General features: G+C 44.6%; 1 protein-coding gene across 2 annotated transcripts in view; it reads left to right on the top strand.

Moving 5' to 3' along the window:
* The first annotated feature begins 848 nt into the window (after window positions 1-848).
* Window positions 849-16,518, top strand: part of STK32B (serine/threonine kinase 32B) — a 384,837-nt gene continuing 369,167 nt past the window's right edge. For both annotated transcript variants that reach the window (XM_068975348.1, XM_068975347.1), the window contains exon 1: window positions 849-900. In XM_068975348.1, coding sequence (XP_068831449.1) covers window positions 849-900 — 52 coding nt within the window. The remainder of the gene's footprint in view (window positions 901-16,518) is intronic.

Below are 16,518 nucleotides of genomic sequence, written 5' to 3'. Positions count from 1 at the left end.
GTAGAATACAGCGGAGAAACTGAGTCCGAGAGGGTCCAGACTCATGAAACATTTAGAAAACACCAAGAGGAAATGCGTCTGCTGCAGAATTGCCCGGGACTCTGCTCAAGGGGGCAAATAAGGTCAATGCGGCGTCCGAGGGGCTCCCTTCGCAGCCAGCGCCGACTAACCGAAGAGCTCCTTTACCCCTGAACCTCAGCCTACCGACTCTAAAATGGGCAACAGTGGTTTTTGGAGGTGATAGAGGATTGCGTTTCGAAAGCTTTTGGCTGGGGCCCGGCGCACACTAGATGGCTCACGACTTGCTTGACGCCGGGAGGTGAGCGCCCGACTCCTCCGGGCGGACCCGGCGCTCAGCTCTGGTGCCCGCGTCGACTCCTCCCAGACCCGCGGGCCCGCAGCGCCTGCCGCGCCCCCTCCTCCAGGCCGCCCTCGGGGCTGCGCTCGCGCGCCCCCTCTACGCAGCCCGCGCCCATTGCCTCCTTCCCCTCCTGTTCCTCCTCCTCCTCCCGCGCCGCCTCCGGTCTCCAGCGAGGAGTGCGGCTCCGTGTGGCCCCGGCGCTGGGAGCTCCCGCGTTCTCGGGTGCGTGCGGGCGCCTAGAACCCGGCCCGGAGGACGAGCTAGCGTGGCCGGGGCGCGGCGGGAACGCCGGGAGAGCGCCGCCAGGGACAGGGGGACGCCCTGGAGGAGGGGGCGCGGTTCCCGCCTCTGCGCGGCGCTCGGCCCCCTCCGGCTCGGCGCGCGGCGGCAGGCGGGACTGGACGCTCGCGGCGCATCCGCACCCCGCGCGGCGCGCCCCGCATCCCGGCGGCCGGGCATGTAGCAGCGGCAGCCACCGCGGCGGAATATGGGCGGGAACCACTCCCACAAGCCCCCGGTGTTTGACGAGAATGAGGAAGGTAAGGGCTTCGGTCGGGCAGCCCTCCTTCCCCCGTTACCCTCGGCTTGAGCGCGGGCTGCGCGCCCGACCCGTGCCGGGCGCGGGGCTTTCCCCGAGGCAACTCCTCTGTTTCGGCGCCCCTTAGGGGGGCCCGGGAGACGGCGCCCAGCGCGGGCCGGGCGCGGATTCCTAGGGAAGGGAGAACGCCGAGGCTTCACTTGGGGAGACAGGAGGGACGAGTGGACTTCGGAGGCGAGTCCGAATGTTGCTTGGGCTCCGGGGAAGCCGAGGTCCCCCCCTTAGAGCCGGCGGCTGCAGAAGGCGGCGTGTGTGTGTATGTGTGTGTGTGTGCGCGCGCGCGCGCGTGTGTACTATGCATTTGGTCTGGTGCACCGGCAGGTTCCATGCTGCCCTCCTCGTTCACCCAGAACAGCCTGGGGAAACTTTTCCTGTTTAAACTCTTGAGGCCGGGCGGAAAGCGTCCCGCTGTTGGCAGCCTCCCAGGTAAAGGAGTGTTGTAGGCGGTCCAGTCGCGTCGAAACTCCAAAACTGGGTTCCTGCGGCTCAGGTCGGTAGAGCTTGGTGTTTGGACCAGCAGAACCCCTTTCCCAGCGCTGTGTGTCTGTGGGGCAACTTCCTTAACCTCTCTGAAACCTTCCTCTCTTCATCTAGGAGATGAGACTTAGGATAACCGCCCTCTACCTTAGGGGATTGTTCGAAACTTAACCACTGGTAATCCATGTGAGAAGTGCCTTGTAAATAGAATCAGTACCGAGCTCTGCACACAGTGTTGTTTATCTGGTAACTCTGCCTGTGAAAGCTCCGTTTCCTATTGCACCGGTTTCTCCAGTCTCATGCGCCCTCAATAAGAGCCAGGACTACTGAACACATTTCATGTACCAGACACTGTTCTAGGCTTTATATGTCCTCACTCAGGCCTCACGGCAACCCTAGGAGGTGGGTACCTTTGTTGTTCCATTTTACAGGTGAAGAAAGGGATGTGTCACTGCTGGCTTGGAGGCTGGACACTCTTGCCCTGGAGACAGTAGGCTTTTGGGCACTGGTCATGGTCTCTAGATCTTCCAAGGCTGGACATGCTCAGTTGTGTCCGACTCTTTGCAACCCTATGGACTATAGCCCGCCAGGCTCCTCTGTCTGTGGAATATTCCAGGCAAGAATACTGGAGTGGGTTGCTATGCTTTCCTCCAGGGAATCTTCCCGACCCAGGGATCGAACCCACTTCTCTTGCATCTCCTGCAGTGGCGGGTAGATTTTTCGCCTGGGAAATCTGAGATTGTGGATGGTAGTCAAATGCTCACCGCCACAGTTCCTCTGAGAAGAATACCTGAGTACAGTCAGTGTAATTGAGTCAGGCCCATCTGGCCCTTTCTTATAGGAGTTCCCAGTCTGGTGGCACTGAGGACCATGTTAAGGGCTGTATGTGGGGCCAGTGTAGGATTTGGGGACCCAAGGAGGATTGATCCCTTCCTGTTCATTATTCTGGTGCACAGGTAGGTGGGGAGCCAGGAGTGGACAGAGAACAGGTAGACAGGTGGGTTGGGGAGGCCCTTGTGTGTTCCAGAAAGCATTCGGACACCGTGTAGCTGAACTCTTTCCCCAACCAAGCTCACAGTAACCCTGAACTGCTCTACGGAAAGCAAAGTGATCTCGACCCTGGAAACGGTATTTAAATGTGTGCTCTGCTAGGGACATCTTGCTTGAGGTGGACGTGGGGCAGACCTGTGCCTCTGAAAGCCTTTTTGTCCTGTGAGGTTACATTCAGAGCTGCTCAGACCCTGTGAGAAGATACAAACTCATTGACAGATGGAGAGGATGACTTGGGTCAAAACCTTTCTATTTTCAACAAGTCAAAATTTTCCTGTCTATTTTGGGGAAGGGACCAATGCTGGTCTGCTCAGGCTGCTATTAATATAACAAGATACCACAGATGGGTAGACATTAGAATCTGTTGGTGGTAGTGGCTTGAACAACAGAAATTTATTTTCTCACTGTTTTGGAGGCTGGAAGTCCAAGATCAAGGTGCCTTCAGGGTGGGTTTCCAGCAAGGGCTCTCTTCCTGGCTGGTAGACAGCCTCCTCCTTGGGTCTTCACATGGCCTTCCTGTGTGTGCTCTGGAGATAGAGCTCTCTGGTTGCTCTTCCTCTTCTTAGAAGAACGCCAATCCCATAGGATTAGGGCCCCACCCTTATAACATCACTGACTATTAGTTATCTCCTTAGAAGTCCTCTCCAGATATAGTCATATTGAAGGCTGAAGTTTCAGCATCTGAAGTTTGGTGGGGACACAGTTTAGTCTATAGCAGGATACTTGGATAAAGGCCGTGAACTCCTTTCCAGAGAAAAGCACACACTTTTATCACTCCCGATTTTAGAGGTTCGTGGTACTAGCCTGGGTCAAAGGTAATTTAGATAATTTTATTAATGTCTTTCTTTTATTTACAGAGGAAATTTCCATCCCTTATATCGACAACTGTCTTTTTTCTTTATTCCAGGAACTTTGGTTTAAAATATTTATTGGCAAAATAGTTATATCTAGCAGAGCCACCTTTTGATTTTCCTGCTATTCCTCATTCCGAAAGTGGTCAGGCTCAAGGTCAACTGGTTAAAGCCCAAGGTTAGGACTCTCATTTTACCAGTTTCCAGCTCAGTGAAACATTAACTTGTTTGGTTTTGCCAGTCTATTTCTCAGCACCTGTGCAAGTTGATTCATTTATTTCATAGGCATTTACTGATCATCTTTTCTGCACTCACCCCTGTGTTGGGCAACAGGACTACGAGAAAGGTGGGAGGCAAGGTTCTAACCCTCAGGGAGCTTGCAGGGCAGATAGATAGCTAGGATGATGCAAGGAGCTCAAGGGACTTTGGTATCCTGCAAGAGGGACCCTAACCCTGGGACAGGGAGGAGGGGTCAGAGAAGACTTCCTCTTAGACTAAGCCTTGCAGAAATGGTATGAGTTCCCAGGAAGGAGAGGTTGGTAGAGAGGGGAAGGGTATTTCAGAGGGAGGGAACAGAATATGCAAAGGCAGATGGTAAAGCATAAACATGGCTCACTGGGGAGACTGTAGGAACTTACTACTCCTGCAATGTGGCGTGTGAGGAGGGAAGCCTCAGGCCCTGAGTGCTGAGCTGATAGTAAAGGACCCAGTCGCCATGTGTTTGGAATTGACCTTACGGGCACCTGTGGTCATGGAAGAATTTTAAACAGGGCAGTGACATGGTCCAGCCAAAGAACGTGCTCTCACAAACCAGAGTTGTTGGGTGATTGAAGATGCAGATACCTCTTCAACTGCAACAAATCTGATTTGCAAGTAACTTAAGGCTAAACTCTAACTGGAAATTTGCCATTGCATCATTGCACCATAACCGTCTTGTATCCAGGTAATATTAAAAACTCCAGCTTAGTGATGCATTGTGTGGACTCCTTTTCATACCTAATTGGGAATCATTATCACAGCTCAGCCAGGGAGGTCTCCGCACCTGCATTTTACTAGAGGAGTTACAGAGCCCTCCAGAAAACTCCCTAGGGTCCCATGGCCTGTGTGAGAATGGACTCACCCCCAGGCCTATTTACTCCAGCGTCTGGTACCTGACATTGTTCCTTGTGCCACCTCTAGAGACCTACAGGAAAATTCATCTCTCACAGATATGTAGGGCCAATGCAGAAGGAGACTAGCACATGCTTCACAATATGATAGCGGTCTCTTTATGCAAATATCTATAGGAAGATAGTAACACTACACCTTGAATGCACTTGATCATTTACAATAATCAGCTACCATCTTCAAAGAACATTTTGTTGAGCAGTCATATCATAATACACATTCTGGGAATGAAAGCAAAATCATCTCCCTTTCTAGATTTGTGGCAAAATTGTTTACTTTTTTCATTGTTTGTTTGTTTCCTTTACTGTCCTTATCTGTGTCTAGACGTTTTTACATTAGGGTACACTTGTCACAATAAAATGATTTCTGCTTTTTCCCTTGGCATCATATTTTAAGTAGTTTATGTTGTTATAATGTCTTCAAAGTTAATATTTTAATGGGCTGTAATATTCCATCTGATGGAACTATCATAATTTACGTACATCTTTTCTTGTTAGACATGCAGGCTGTTGTCAGTTTTTCATCTTTATAAGTAAGTTGATTGAAAATTTTATACATAAAGTATTTCTCCTTTTTAAAGTGAATTCCTTAAAATTAGATGCAAGGAGTGAGATTATTAGATCAAAAGAATTGAATACTTTCTAGAATTTCAGAAACATGTTCTTACATTTCCAAAGGGTTTTTTAAAAATCAATGTTGTATCAACTTAAGGCCTGCACCCACATTTGAAGGTATTGATTTTACAACCTTGTAACCAGCTGTGGGTATTCTCATTTTAGATTTTCAGGAGTTAAAGGGACATTTAAAAGGAAATGTTATTTCTGTGTAATTATTGGGCCAGGTAACTTTGCATGCAGCCTAGAACATGAAAATATCTTCTTTGTTTAAATACATATACGACAAAAGTTGTTTTTCTCTGTGCATGTTCAGATGATGAAGGCAATTAAAAAAATCACTCCCTGAAGTTGCAATCGTGCTTCGCTTAGACAGTCTTTTAAACCCGGGGTGTCCTTGTCATTGTGATTCACAAAGTGACTGAGATCTCTAGTGCTGCAGGATTCACTCCCAACTTGGTCTTCAGTCTTTCAGCACTGGAGCAAGCTCACTTATGTTATACATTGCTTTCCATCCTTGTACTGATACCAGTTACAGCTTGGGCAAAAGGTGGAAGTGAAAAATATTCTGAGGAACCTCAGAATTGCTTTGAATGAGCTTTGCTCTCATGATGTGGAGAGATGCCATGTAAGGGATGTGGGCTTTTGGGCTTGGTGTCCTCATGTGTGTGTCTAATGCAGGAGTCTAAGATGTGAAAATTACATTTGAAGATCTATGCCTCATTTAAAAATTCATGTTGATTCCTCTTGTATGTGGGGGATTAAGAAAATGGCCATAAATCAATCTGAGAGGTAAAATAGAAGTGAACTGTAGGATGCATGGAGAAGGCAATGGCACCCACTCCAGTACTCTTGCCTGGAAAATCCCATGAACGGAGGAGCCTGGTGGGCTGTAGTCCATGGGGTCGCTAAGAGTTGGACAAGACTGAGTGACTTCACTTTCACTTTTCACTTTCATGCATTGGAGAAGGAAATGGCAACCCACTCTAGTGTTCTTGTCTGGAGAATCCCAGGGACGGGGGAGCCTGGTGGGCTGCCTTCTATGGGGTTGCACAGGGTCGGCCATGACTGAAGTGACTTAGCAGCAGCAGCAGCAGCAGCAGCAGCAGCAGGATGCATTTATACCTTTCAGCCCTTCTAGAAAGTAAGTATGGATTTCATAAGGATAAACCACATTTCAATCATCTCTATAAAATCAGACAAATGTGTGCATACTATTGGATTTCATTAACTCTAAGGCACACATTTCCCCATGTTTTAATATTTCTGAAATTGGGATGTGCTTTATGATGACTGCTGATCATGGTGGTACTTGTGATATAGTTTCATTCTTTGCATGTGGTGTTCATAGTTGTTCCTACTCACATACGTAAAAGGTCTAAAGGAGCTCTTTCAAGGGATGTGAAAGAATCACACCATTGGCTAACTGGCAGCATTTTTTCCTTCTTGGTGGCGCATAAAGTGAGTGTATTTAATGTGGATGGAATCTGAAATGAGATGGAATAGGGCATGCCAGCCTCCATCAGCTGCAAGTGACCGAGAAGCAGCATGAGTTCCTTTGAAAGCAGTTAATTGGCTCTGGTTCCCTCTCAACGCTACTATTCTGGTCCAAGCCAGGGTCACCTCTCTTGCTTAGGTTATAACAATAACCTCCTTACTTTTCCTCTTCCTCCTTTCAGTGGCACCTCCATACAGCAACTCGAACGATCCTGTTAACATGGACATCATTTCTTCATGCATTTGTCTCCTCCTAAGGAGTTATAAAGAGTTGCAAAGAGTCAGATACGACTGGAGGACCAAACAACAACCACCACACAAGGAGTTAAAAGCTCCTTAAAGCAGGGATGTGGTGTGATTGATTCATTGTTGTGTTCCCGAGGCCCCAAAGAACACCTGGCACGTAATAGATGCCCAATCAGTGAATGAGGTGTAAATCTCATCAGCTGTGGCTGGACCAGGTTCCTGAATAATATCATCAGAAATCTTCCTTCTTGAATTCTCTCCTCTGTGAGGCTCCAAGTGGGCTTTCTCCCCATGGAGGAGCCCTTACCACCCCCAGGCTCACAGCCCCACAGCTCCGAGTGTGGGAAAGGGGTTATCTTTTTCACCATCACTGCAGAGAAAATTCTAGGGTTAGTTCTGATGGATTCTGATGAGGTCCTGGGTCAAGGGCGTGAACAGGGAGGCTCTAACTTGTTGAGCTGGATCACATATCCACCCTTGGATTCAGGGGGTGGCATTGGTTCCCTTTGAGGCATTTGGATTAAGAAGATTTTTTAAAAAACAAAACAAAACAAAACTCTTTCTTTTGTATTAGAGTATAGCCGATTAACAATGTTGTGATGATTTCAGGTGGATAGCAAAGGGACCCAGCCATACATATATATGTATCCATTGTCCCCCAAACTCCGCTCTGATCCAGGCTGCCACATAACATTGAGCAGAGTTCCCTGTGCTACACAGTAGGTCCTTGTTGGTTATCCTTTTTAAACATAGCAAGTCTACATTTCCGTCCTCTTCCCCCCATCCTTCCCACCGCCCCCGACACCAGCAACCATAAGTTCGTTCTCTGAGTCTGTGATCTCTCTCTGTTTTGTAAGTAAGTTCATTTGTATAATTTCTTTTTAGATTCCACACATAAGGGATGCCATATGATATTTCTCCTTCTCTGTCTGACTTACTTCCCTCAATAGTTCCATCCATGTGGCTGCAAATGGCATTATTTCATTCTTTTTAATGGCTGAGTAATATTCCGTTGTTCATATGCACCACATCTTCTTTTGCATTGAGATTTATGAGGAATATTCTCAATGGATATTGGAATATCAACAGAAGAGGGGAAGTGGGTCCTGGGGCAGGCAGGTAAATACAAACAGAAACATCCACACCAGTGCTAATTATTTTTGTGTTCCATGAAACATGGTTTGGAAGCCTTTGGCTTACCATATTTCATTGTTTGGTTCCATGTCCACTTCTGCGCTAGCCTTCCTAAAGAGCAGCAATTCTTTCCTTTTCACCTTTGTGTTTGCAAGGCCTAGAAAGGGGCCACTGAAGGCCCTTGGCCACTCTTTGTTGATTGAGACATGAGAGTAAGCACTTACTGGGGGCCAACTTCTTACATTCTTCTGGGTCCAGAAGCTATTGGGAATCAAATGGAGAAATTCCAGACATATTATTAATGAAGTTGGTTTGGGAAACTGACTTGGATTGGAGTCTAGAATGGTCTTTCTATTCTTGTCGCTTAATTTCAACCTTGACACTTTCTTGAGTAGAGAACTGTCTGTGAAGTTTTCTCTAGGACTATAATTCTCAATTTCAAAGAACTCCCATGAAATTTCTAAAAAATGGCAACCTGTAGTGATCAATGGGTATCAGACTCTTGTATAAGGTGATTTGGGCTGTCATTTCTCCTCCCTTTGAGTCAGAATGCAGAGTTTTCCCCTACTGCTTTCTGGTTGAGACAAGCTTCCTGCTTTATGGCACATAAAAGGATGAGTTGAGTGGAGATGGCTCTCAGGATATGACCTGGAGTGAATAGGGTGTTAAGATGGTGACAGGATTTGTGTTGAGTCTTGAGGGAAGCGTTTGAATGCCTTGAGAGAAAAAGGATCAGTATTTTAGGAGGATCAAACAGCCTAAGCTAGCACTGAGCTTAGGCATTTTCCTGAGAGAATTGGAAGGAACAAAATATTCTTAGCAATAGTCAGTTGTCTAAAATCTGGACTCTGAGCAGTTGTAGACAGAGACAGAGAAACCGTCCTACAGGGAACAGTGAGGGTCCTGATGCTGTAAAGGAATATTCTCCAGCAAACAATAGCAGGTACAAACAGTTCAGCGTACCAGAACTACACAAGCAGAGAAAACCAGGCTTCTTAGCTCGACCCAACCAAGGAAGAAGTGGAGACCGATGTTGTTACAGGTCCTGGAAGCTAACTCTTTTCAGCACTTGGTTTTTATGACCTCCTCCTTATTCTTTGAGGATTCTAGCCTCTGGCCATCTCTCTGTCTGTGAAGTCAGGAATATAAAGGCCCCAGTTCTCTGGATGTGGGGCTTTAGCACTATTCACCGATGTCCCATCCCTCTTTATTTCCTTGCAGACAGAGTTACCCTTCCCTGTCCCCTTGAAGTTATGTGGTACCATGTGCCTCGCTTGGGTCATTGTGAGCAGAGGTGATGTGTGTCAGTCACATCTTGGATAAAGTGTTTATGAATTAGATGTCACTTCGTATGTCCCTAGCTCTGGGCAAGCACGATGTTGTGGATGGTGGAACTTACTTCAGCCTGGCTCCCAGAGTGAGTGACACTTGAGATGGAGGCCACACCAGTCACCAAGTCACCTGACCTGGGACATGGCATCAGTGAGACAGGAACTTCAGCTTTTTGAAGTCACTGAAATTCGGGGCTGCTTGTTACTGCAGCGTGACCCAGCCTTTTCTCCATCTGTTGAGATAATATGTGGATTTTCTGCTATTTCTTTTTTTGGCCATGCTGCACAGCTTGTGGAATGTTCGTTCCCCAATGTGCTGTGCTTAGTAGTGTCCGACTCTTTGCGGCCCCGTGGACTGTACCCTGCAGGCTCCTCTATGGAATTTTCCAGGCAAAAATACTGGTGCAGGTACCCCAATCAGGGATCAAACCTGGGCCCCCAGTAATGGAAGCCTGGAGTCCTAACCACTGAACCACCAGGGAATTCCCTCCTTTTCCTGACCAGGTAAAGAATCAAAATTTTAGAGTATTTTTGAATAGTAAATCCACCTTTCATTCTTGGCCTAAAACCTACTGTCTCATGGTGTGGTGTATTATTAGACTTGACTTGCTAATACTTTGTTTATAAGTTTTTCATGAGAAGATACTATGAACCTTATGCCAATATATTTGAAACTTGGATAAAATAACTACTTTGAAAAACACAACCTAACCAAAAATAATACAAGGAGAATTTAAATATTAGAATAATTTTCTATCTATTAAGGAATCGAACCTATAATAGAAGCTTTCTTATCAAGGAAAGTTTCTAGGTCTAGATGTGTCCATAAGTGAATTCTTCCAAATGTTAGACGTAATAACAATAACAGCCCTCCACAAACTCTTGTAGAGAAGAGTAAGAAAGAGCACACATTTAATGTCATTAAAAAATTATTGGAGTATAATTGATTTACAAGGTAGTGTTAATTTCTGCTGTGCAACAAAGTGATTCAGTTATACATGGGTATATTCTCTTTGTATTCTTTTCCATTATAGTCTATTACAGGAGATTGATTATCGTTCCCTGAGCTCTACAGTAGGACCTTATTGTTTACCCATCTTATACATAATAGTTTGCAGCTGCTGCTGCTGCTGCTAAGTCATTTCAGTTGTGTCCGACTCTGTGCGACCCCATAGATGGCCGCCCACCAGGCTCCCCCGTCCCTGGGATTCTCCAGGCAAGAACACTGGAGTGGGTTGCCATTTCCTTCTCCAATGCATGAAAGTGAAAAGTGAAAGGGAAGTCGCTCAGTCGTGTCTGACCCTACTAATCCCAAACTCCCAGTGCCTTCCCCCCCCACTCCCTTAGTGTCTTTGTTAGTTTTTTGTACCAAGGTTATAGTAGCCTCATTAAAAGAATTTGGAAGCATACCATTTCTTGCAGTTCTCAGTAGGAGTTTGTGTAGGACTGTTATTTTTCTAAGTTTGAAATGTATTGGGGTAATAGTCATAAGATCCTCTTAATCTTTTCAGTGTTTGTAGGCTCTGTGATGTTACCTCTTTTTTAATTCTAATTTTGGTAATTTGTGTTTTCTTTCTCTTTTATTTACTTTTTGGTTGGTCTTGCTTGGGTTCATTCATTTTTTTTTTTAATTTAAAAATAGCCTTGGCTTTCTTATTATTTGCTAATGATTCACTGATTTATGTTCTCATTTTAATTTTCTCCTATGTACTTTTTGGACTTCCCTGTAGCTCAGATGGGGCTTCCCTGGTGGTGCAGAGGTGTAGATGGTAAAGAATCTGCCTGTAATGCAGGAGACCCAGGTTCGATCCCTGGGTCAGCAAGATCCCCTGGAGAAGGAAATACCAACTCACTCCAGTATCAGTATTCTTGCCTGGAGAATTCCATGCGCAGAGGGGCCTGGTGGGCTACAGTCTATGGGGTTACAAAGAGTCGGACATGACTGAGCAACTAACAGACACAGACATGTACTTTTTGGTTTAACTTACTGTTCTTTTTCCAGATTTTTGAGATAGAATCTTAGATCATTGATTATATTTACTCACATATTTTGCTCATTATTTCTTCCTTCATTTGGAAGTTTCCATTGGAATTATCTTCATTTTGCCTGAGATATTTTCTTTAGCGTTCTCTTTAGTGTATGCCTTCTGGTGACAAATCTCACTTTCTATTTGTCTGAAAATGTCTTTATTTAAACTTTATGGGCTTCCCAGGTGGCAGTAGTGATAAAGTACCTGCCTGCCAGTGCAGGAGATGCAAGAGATGTGGGTTTGATCCCTGGGTCAGGAAGAGCCACTGGAGGAGGGCGTGGTGACCCACTCCAGTATTCTTGCCTGGAGAATCCTGTGGACAGAGGAGCCTGGCAGGCTACGGTTCATAAGATTGCAAACAGTCAGACATGACTGAAGCAACTTAGCATGCACGCATGCAAACTTTATGAGTGATTATTTTTCTGGATTTCAAATTCTATGTTGGCAGCTTTTTCCTCCAGCATTTTGAATGTATGATTCTCTTGTATAGTGGTTTTTGTTTCTGCTTTAAAAGACAACCGTTGGTCCTTTTTTTTTTTTTGCTCCTTTTCAGCTGTTATGTTTTATTTGTCTTGCTGCTTTTGAGAATTGTATATAAAATCTAAATCAGAAATTAAATTAGAAATTTAATTACAGTGGGCATAGGTCTGGTGTTCTGGCCATTATGTGCTGGGGCTCTTGCTTCTCGTATCTGTGCTTGAATGGTACTGTTATTTTGCAGGATTATTTGTCTTCTAGTATCACTTCTGACATTATCTCTTTCTCCTCACATTATCAAACTCAAATTACACAGATATTAGGCCCTATCACTATGGCCCATGTGGCTCTGATGATATTTATGTACTTTTAAAAATTCATTTTTCTTTGTTTTTCGTCTGCATAATTTCTTCTAGTCTGTTTCTTCTGTAATCACTTCAGGTCTGTCTCTCAGCTGTGAAGCATAACTTTCAGGTTCTTAATTTTCATCATTACACTTTCAGTTCTATCATCACTGTTTGGTTCTCTTTTATGACTTTCACCTCTGCTGAAATTCTCAAAACCTGCTTTTTAATTACTTATGGGGTCACGAAGAGTTGGACATGACGTAGCGATTGAACAACAATGCATATCAGTCATGCTTACTTAGAAGACGTGTTTGGTAGCTCTGTTATTTGGTAACCTTCTAGTTCTATTGCCAGTTGTTTCCTTTTAGACATCTTGTTTTCTCATTTACTTTTTGTTGTTGTTGTTGTTGTTGCATGCTAGGCATTATTTAGGAAACAGTAGAGAGATAATATGAGGCTTGGGATGATGTTATATTTCCTCAGAAAGGAATTCTGTCTGCTTTTTGGAGGCAGCTAAGTTGGAGTCATGAGAAATCTGTATGCAGGTCAAGAAGGAACAGTTAGAACTGGACATGGAACAACAGACTGGTTGATAATTGGGAAATGAGTACGTCAAGGCTATATATTGTCACCCTGCTTATTTAACTTATTGCAGAGTACATCATGTGAAATGCTGGGCTGGATGAAGCACAAGCTGGAATCAAGATTGCTGGAGAAATATCAATAACCTTGGATATACAGGTAGAAAGCAAAGACTAAAGAGGCTCTTGATGAAAGTGAAAGAGGAGAGTTAAAAAGCTGGCTTAAAACTCAACATTCAAAGAGCAAAGATCGTGGCATCTGGTCCCATCACTTCATGGCAAATAGATGGGGAAACAAAGGAAACAGTGAGAGACTTTACTTTGGGGGGGCTCCAAAATCACTGCAGACGGTGACTGAAGCCATGAAATTAAGAGATTTGCTCCCTGGAAGAAAAGCTATGACCAACCTAGACAGCATATTAAAAAGCAGAGACATTACTTTGCCAACAAAGGTCCATCTAGTCAAAGCTGTGGTTTTTCCACTAGTTATGTATGGATATGAGAGCTGGACTATAAAGAAAGCTGAGTGCTGAAAAATTGATACTTCTGAACTGTGGTGTTGGAGAAGACTCTTGAAAGTCCCTTGGACTGCAAAGAGATCAAGCCAGTCCATCCTAAAGGAAATCAGCCCTGAATATTCATTGGAAGGACTGATGCTAAAGCTGAAGCTCCACTACTTTGGCCACCTGATGTGAAGAACTGAGTCCTTGGAAAAGACTTTGATGCTGGGAAAGATTGAAGGCAGGAGGAGAAGGGGACGACAGAGGATGAGATGGCTGGATGGCATCACTGACTCGATGGACATGAGTTTGAGTAAGCTCCTGGAGTTGGTGATGGACAGGGAAGGCTGGTGTGCTTCAGTCCATGAGGCCTCAAAGAGTTGGACATGACTGGGCAACTAAACTGAAGCTGGAGTGCCAGGAATTGCTTTAGATCTCAATCTTCATGGAGATTGAGATGATGAGATGTCCTGTAAAGACCGTTTTCATCCATTTCACATGCATTCCTGAAACAAAGCCCTTGGGTGTCCTTTTGGGATGTGCAGGGTTTACCAGGCTTCTTCCTTGTTGGTAGAGTTTGATTTTTTAGCATGTGTGCCATCCTTAAAGCCTGTCAGGGCTTCCAGACCCACAAGCCTGTTTAGCTCCTTAGCCTCCTGAAAGCTGCTTTCAAATGTGGCAGATGCTTCTTGAGAAAGAGTGACCCCAGTGCTCATCCCATCTATTTGGGCTCCTTTTTCATACTCAACTTGCATCTCCTCACTCCTTTGATAGCTCTATGAATGCCTCAAATAGATTTTTAAAAATACGTTGTGTATAGTTTTTCTAGTTTTATTAGCAGGAACATTTACATGAGTCAGCCAGAAGCCAAAGTCGTCTTCTCGGTGTTTATCCGTGCGTGAAAGAAAGTGAAAGCATTAGTTGCTCAGTCATGTCCTCTTTGCGATCCCGTGGACTCTAGCCCACCAGGCTCCTCTGTCCTTGGGATTTCCTAGACAAGAATACCGGAATAGGTAGCCATTTCCTTCTCCAGGGCATCTGCCCAGCCCAGGGATTGAACTCGGGTCTCTCGCCTTGCAGGCAGATTCTTGATCTTCTGAGCCACCAAGGAAAGCCACAGCTCTGCATGCTTTCTGTTTTAAAAATGAGCTCTCCCTGGTACCCACGTCACCTTCGGCCTACCACCCCACACGCCTCACTTTCACAACCATACTTCCCACCAAAATAATCTTCACGTGGTGTCCTGACTTTCTCGTGATAACTCATTCCTCCACTCACATTAGTGAAATACCTCTGAGTCGGGTCACTATGATCATTTGATTCTTAAAATTAGCATATGATTGTAAGTAAGCATATGATTTCTTTCTTGGAAATAAGAAAATGAGTTCACTCATAAACTCATGATCCAACTTTGGAAACAGAGCCTGTCCTGTTCCTCTGAAGCTCCCTGGGCGTGTTTTTCCGACTCCATCCCCTTTCCTATGCTTTCTCATTCCTAACTATACAGTGTTTAAATGTTATTGCTTTGTGACATTTATGAAAACGGTACCACATTTTATGTATTCTAGTGTACTTTGCAGTTCTTGCTCGAGACTGAGTCTCTAAGATTCGTCTATGCTGGGTATAGGTGTATTGTCTTCATTTTCATTAGAGAATAATGTTCCATCATGTGACTGTACCATGAATTCTATCCTTCCTACTGACAGTGAACATTTGTACTCTTTCTGGTTTTTGACTATTATGAACAATGCTGCTGTGAACAATTTTGTATACATCTCTTGGTGCATATGGGGCTTTCCAAGTGGTACTAGTGACTGGTAAAGAACCCTGCCAATGAGGAGACATAAGAGATGTGAGTTCAGTCTCTCGGTCGGGTAGATCCCCTGGAGGAGGGCATGACAACCCACTCCAGTATTCTCACCTGGAGAATCCTATGGACAGAGGGGCCTGGCAAGCTATGGTCCATAGGATCAGAAAGAGTTGGACACAACTTAGCACTTGGTGCACATATGCAGGAGTTTCTATAGAATATATGCCATTAAGAGAATGGCTGGGTCATGGAACAGGCATTTGTTCAACTTTGTAAAAATAATAGCAAATTGTTTTCCAAAGTGGTTGCCTAATTTATGCTTTGATCATCCATGTATAGATACTTGCTTTGCTCTACATCAGATTAAATCTAAACTATTATGAAGTCCACAAATGCAAGCCACATTTGTAATTTTAAGATTTCTACTCATAACATTATGAACATAAAAAGAATTAGGTGAACTTAATAAATATAACTAAATATTATAATTTCAGTGTCAAAATTATTTAGATATTTTACATCCTTTTATTCATACTGAGTTTTTAAAATTAGGTGTATATTTTACACTTGCAGCATGTCTTAATTTGGATGGTTGTTAGCTACATTTAAAGTGCTCAGAATCCACATGTGGCTCACAGCTACCCTATAGGACAGCACACTTTTTCCTCCTTGCCGTTATTTGCTGTTATGGACATTTTCGTATTTGCCAGTTGAATGAGCATAAAACGGCATCTTGCTTTTGTAAATTGCATTTCCTCATTAACACAGCTGAGGTTTCTTCATATATTTAGATTCCGCTTTTGTGAAGTGTCTGTTTATGGCTTTGTTCATTTTTCTACAAGATGTGTGCCTATACATCTTATACAAGATGTGGATTGATTTGTGGTTCTTTACATGTTCCTATTCAGTTATATGTGTTATTAACATTGTCTCCGGTTTGGTGATTGCCCTTTCTAAGTCCTTTATGATGTTTATTGGCTCATCCTTCTCCATCTTTTTTGCAAGATCAGCCTCTTCCCGCTTGCAGTAAATCTTGGAATTCCTCAGGTCCGAGCCCTCAGATCTCTTTCTTCCTTAAACCGTCTGGACTGTCTCCCCAGGGGATCTTGTCAACCCTTCTATGTTCAGTCATGTACAGTCTGAGTGCAGTCAAGAGACCAGAGTCGTGTCAAAAAGGGAGATTGTAGTACAAAGAACAGTTGAGAGTTAGATCGTAAAGAAGGCTGAGTGTGAAGAATTGATGCTTTTGAACTGTGGTGTTGGAGAAGACTCTTGAGAGTCCCTTGGGCAGCAAGGAGATCAAACTAGTCCATCCTAAAGGAAATCAACCCTGGATATTCATTGGATGGACTGATGCTGAAGCTGAAGCTCTAGTACTTTGGCCACCTGATGCAAAGAGCGGATGCATTGGAAAAGACCTTGATGTTGGGAAAGATTGAGAGCAGGA

The sequence above is a fragment of the Capricornis sumatraensis genome, chromosome 7, assembly GCF_032405125.1.
Source record: "Capricornis sumatraensis isolate serow.1 chromosome 7, serow.2, whole genome shotgun sequence".
In the NCBI taxonomy this organism is placed as follows: Eukaryota; Metazoa; Chordata; class Mammalia; order Artiodactyla; family Bovidae; genus Capricornis; species Capricornis sumatraensis.
Note: the sequence above shows the minus strand (reverse complement) of the source record. Positions and strands in the feature narration are given on the sequence as shown.